Raw genomic sequence first — 3924 nt, 5'->3', positions numbered from 1 at the left:
AACCTTACGATCAAGGGGGAGAATGTTGGAAATGATCTCAACCGTTAAAACATAAATGAATGGCTAGGATCTAAACCATTAATCCTCAAATGGTTTTGAGCCCAAGTTTTGCTAGAAACTTGGCCCTCAAGTTTAGTCAAAACTTAAGCCCTAAGTCTTGTCAAAAACTATTTGATTTTCAAATGGTTTTGCTTATGATCAGTGGGCAATGGCCAATTATTTTGGTGTTGGTTCCCCTAGTGTACAATAGTATAAATAGAGGAGATGGACATGATCAATGGATAACTATCTATCTCCTCTCATTTATTTCTAATTAAACTCATCTATTTGCAAGCACTAGAAAGAGTCACACATACCATCTATACATCTAGATGGCTTCTACATCTAAAGAAGATATGCCTATACCTTGATTTAAGTATATGCATGTGATCCATTAGGATCTAGTCGATCCAGAGCACTTAACAGAGAGATCATGTGAGAATTGATATCCGGTTAACTATTGTCACTGATGCAGTGACAGGCTATTAAACAGAAAAGAATAGAGAACAGACAGACAGATAGCTGGTACAGACAGTATTCACACACACACACACACAACAAAAAATGACTCACACTCCTTGACTTCTTGCTTTTCACTTTCACCTCAGACCTTAGTGAGGTCAGGTCTGAGGTATTCTCACTTTGAGCAAGAGCTTTCTCACTTCTGTCTCAGCTTTCTTCTCTCCTCTCTACACTACCTTTTGATCCCGGGAAAGATCTCCTCAAAACCAAAAATCTTCCCAACGCTAAATTACCAAATCACCCTGTGACAATTGCCACTAATCAGAAGAATCAAATCTTGCCCTTGCCCCCATTTGGATTCGGGCATCCGGTTGGCCTCCCCTTAGAATGAATCACCAGCGAGCAGCAGCCTGAATTCATTCAGTCATCGAAAAGAAAAGAAATGGTGAGCTGAAAATGCAGCTGGACTCCACTGCCCAGCAGGCAGCAGAGGCTCCTCTCCTACTGGCGCTGAGGTGAGCGCAACCGTCTCCTCTTATTGTTGTTGTCGGGGGTTGCCGGCGGGGCGGTGCCAGCCGCATTATTGGTGCCCACGGAGGCGTCCGGGCTCCCGACGTGCGCGGCGACAGAGACGCCCGAGGACGCCACCTCCGCCGAGTGCATCCACGACTTGTCCTCCTGCGCCATCGCGCTGTAGCAGGAGTACACATGCCCCTGCCAGAGACGAACAGCGGCGGCACTTACTCATCATGGCGCTTACCACCAACAGGCAACAGCCTTCTCCCCGAAAGAAATGCGCGCGATGCGATGCGAGATCGGACGCGGTGGGCAGGAGGGGGAGCTTACGGTGTCTAGTTGCGGCCATGATGAGCCCAGGATCGCCATGAGCTCGTCCAGATTGGCGGCGGGTGTCTCGTCGTTGCCGCGCGCGACGAGGATGGACGCTACGGCGACGGTGGATGGCTGGTACTCCACCGAGCTCATGGCTGCCAATGAGAGATGGGGGAATGGAATCTCAGTGTTCTTGCGACCCGATTCGGTGGGGAACGGAAGCAACTGTGAGGGGGGGGGGTGGAGGACCAGACCAAACCTTTGATCGCCGCGAAGACGCACTCGACGGCGCGGATGACGATCGCCCGGCGCTCGTCCTGCCGGAACCGCGCCGCGAAGCAGCTGATGTAGGGGAACGGGGTGGCGGCGATCATCTGCCACTGGAGCGTGCCCAGGACGAGGAGCTCCATCCGCAGGATGGACGCGCTGTCGAAGTCGTACGCGTCCAACCGGAACTCCGACAGCCGCGGCGCGTGGTGCTCCTCCACTTTGCTCGCCAGCGACAGGCACGCCACCGCGAGCAGCTGCAATGCCCACTCCTCCCCCCTCTGAACCCGTCAACAGAGACGGTCACAATGCGCAGCCAGTCAAAATTCATCAATCAATCAGACACTGGAGAACGCCGGAAGAAGAAGAGGCCGGCCATGGCGACGGCACAATGGGAAATGCAGGTTCGTCAGTTCGTTACATTGACTCGCCGTTGCGCCAAGAAGCGATCGAGGTACGTCACCGCGACGTACGCGGTCTTCCCGCTGAACCGGAACATCGCCGTCGTCTGCAAGCAGCAACGAAAAGGAGAAGGAACATTGGTAAAGATGGAATTTTTCCCCAATGAAAATGTACGCGGCAAAGGGGGGAAGAGCGCGCGAACGACCTTGATTATCCAGCGGACGCACCCGGAGCGCGCGGCCTTCATCCACTCCTCCATTTCCTCCGCCAGGGCGGCGCCGCAGCCGGCGGCGGAAGTGCTCTCCTTGGACAGGAGCAGCGAGACATACTCGTCGTCCCGGTCCACGACCAGGAGACGGTCGTCGCGGGCGACGAAGAGGTCCGCGCTGGCGCCGCCATCGTCGGCGTCGTGGAAGAGGTCGCTGCCGTCCTCCCGGCAGAGGAGGATGGAGGTGGGCGTGGCGGGAGCGGACGTGGATGCCGCGGCGGCGGCGGCGTCCTCCACCATGGCGTCAATCAGAGCCCGTGCATGCGCGGGGGAAAAAGGAAAGGAAAAGCGAAGGGGAAAAGATCTCGCCCAGTGGGAGCAGCCGGGCGGAGGTAAAGGCGTGCGGTGCGGGTGGGTGCGCGCGAGCACGGCGCGGAACAGAAAGGGATTCCCTCCTCCACACTCGCGCGCTGAAAGAGGGAGAGAAATGTGCAGTTGGAGAGAGCGAGGGAGATGGAATTGGGAAGTTGAGCTGCGCGTGGCGCGCGGGAGAGGCGGCGTGCCTGCGCTGCGTGGGGGGCTGTGCGTGCGTGGGAGAGAGGAGGCCGGGAGCCCGGGAGACGAGACGAGGGAGGGAGAAGAAGGCCCGGTTTAGTAGACGACAAGTTTCGTGACGAGCGCCAGCTGACCACGATTTGTACAGGCTTTGCACTGCTTATACCTGCGGGAACCCAAATACTGTACGCGTTGCAGTCCTACAAGTTGCGACCCTGATTTTTTGCTCGCGAAACGTGCTGTCATTAGATAGCAAGTGGCAACGATCGTGTGATTCTGATCATCAGAGTATATAGTGCTTGACATTGTATTTTTTCTTTTCTTTTTACTCGTTTATCATCTTTGTATCTATGTAAAACAACTCTCTTCTTCTAAAAAAAATACACAAAGCAACCGCATATCTTTTCATACTCATAAAGTAACTGGACAAAAATGGTCATGATATTAGTCGAGAAGAGTGCTAATAGTGTCTACGATTCACCAACAAATTTTGCCATAAATGGCTTGTGAAGTATAGTGATTATTTGGATTCATTACTGAAAATATTCCTCAATTCCACATGCTATCTTAGCTCTATCACACTTGAATGCAAAATATGTTTACAATATCTTAACTTTGATTCTATAGTGCATTCATCCAAAAGTTGTGATAGCTTGTAAAAAATCAAAGAGAAACAAAAACAGTAGCCAAAAAAAAGAAAAAATGTGACATGAAATATAAGTGAGGTTCTTCTATTCACTAAAAATCTCATGATAATACACTTATATGCTTCATCGTACCTTAATTAAATAATTAAATATTATTTTTATAATGAAGATTGAGGGCACATACAACGGGCTGTCGAGATCCGTCGACATGCACAGTAATTTTGCAAGAAGCCCCCTTGCGACCCGCGACTACGCCCGAGTCGGCGTCTCGTTCGTCTACGAGACGCGGCGCGTGCTGCTAGCCCAAGAGACGGTGGAGGCTCCCGTTGTACGGCGCGCTGCGAGGAGACGGTGGAGGCATGGATCCCGTGCGCGCGCGGAGGAGGATTCAATTGCCGCCAAAGGTTCGGACCTGCGCCCAGCTATTTCTGGTGCCGCCATGGCCGTCCGTCTGCCCCACTACTGAGTTCCCATCCTGTCTCGACAACCAAAATCGAACCCCTTTGTTGCACT

General features: G+C 52.5%; 1 protein-coding gene across 1 annotated transcript; it reads right to left on the bottom strand.

Annotated features, from left to right (window-relative positions):
* Positions 1 to 473: 473 nt before the first annotated feature.
* Positions 474 to 2878, bottom strand: LOC120692777 (cyclin-D5-3-like). The gene is made up of 5 exons (XM_039976161.1): positions 2207 to 2878; positions 2021 to 2107; positions 1592 to 1880; positions 1348 to 1487; positions 474 to 1215 (listed from the first exon to the last, which is right to left on the bottom strand). Exons 1-5 carry the CDS (start codon positions 2507 to 2509, stop codon positions 1003 to 1005), a joined length of 1032 nt encoding a protein of 343 aa, XP_039832095.1. The 5' UTR covers positions 2510 to 2878; the 3' UTR covers positions 474 to 1002.
* Between the last annotated feature and the right edge of the window lie 1046 nt (positions 2879 to 3924).

This window comes from Panicum virgatum, chromosome 9N (assembly GCF_016808335.1).
Source record: "Panicum virgatum strain AP13 chromosome 9N, P.virgatum_v5, whole genome shotgun sequence".
Classification (NCBI taxonomy): Eukaryota; Viridiplantae; Streptophyta; class Magnoliopsida; order Poales; family Poaceae; genus Panicum; species Panicum virgatum.
This window is presented reverse-complemented; position numbering and strand designations above follow the sequence as displayed.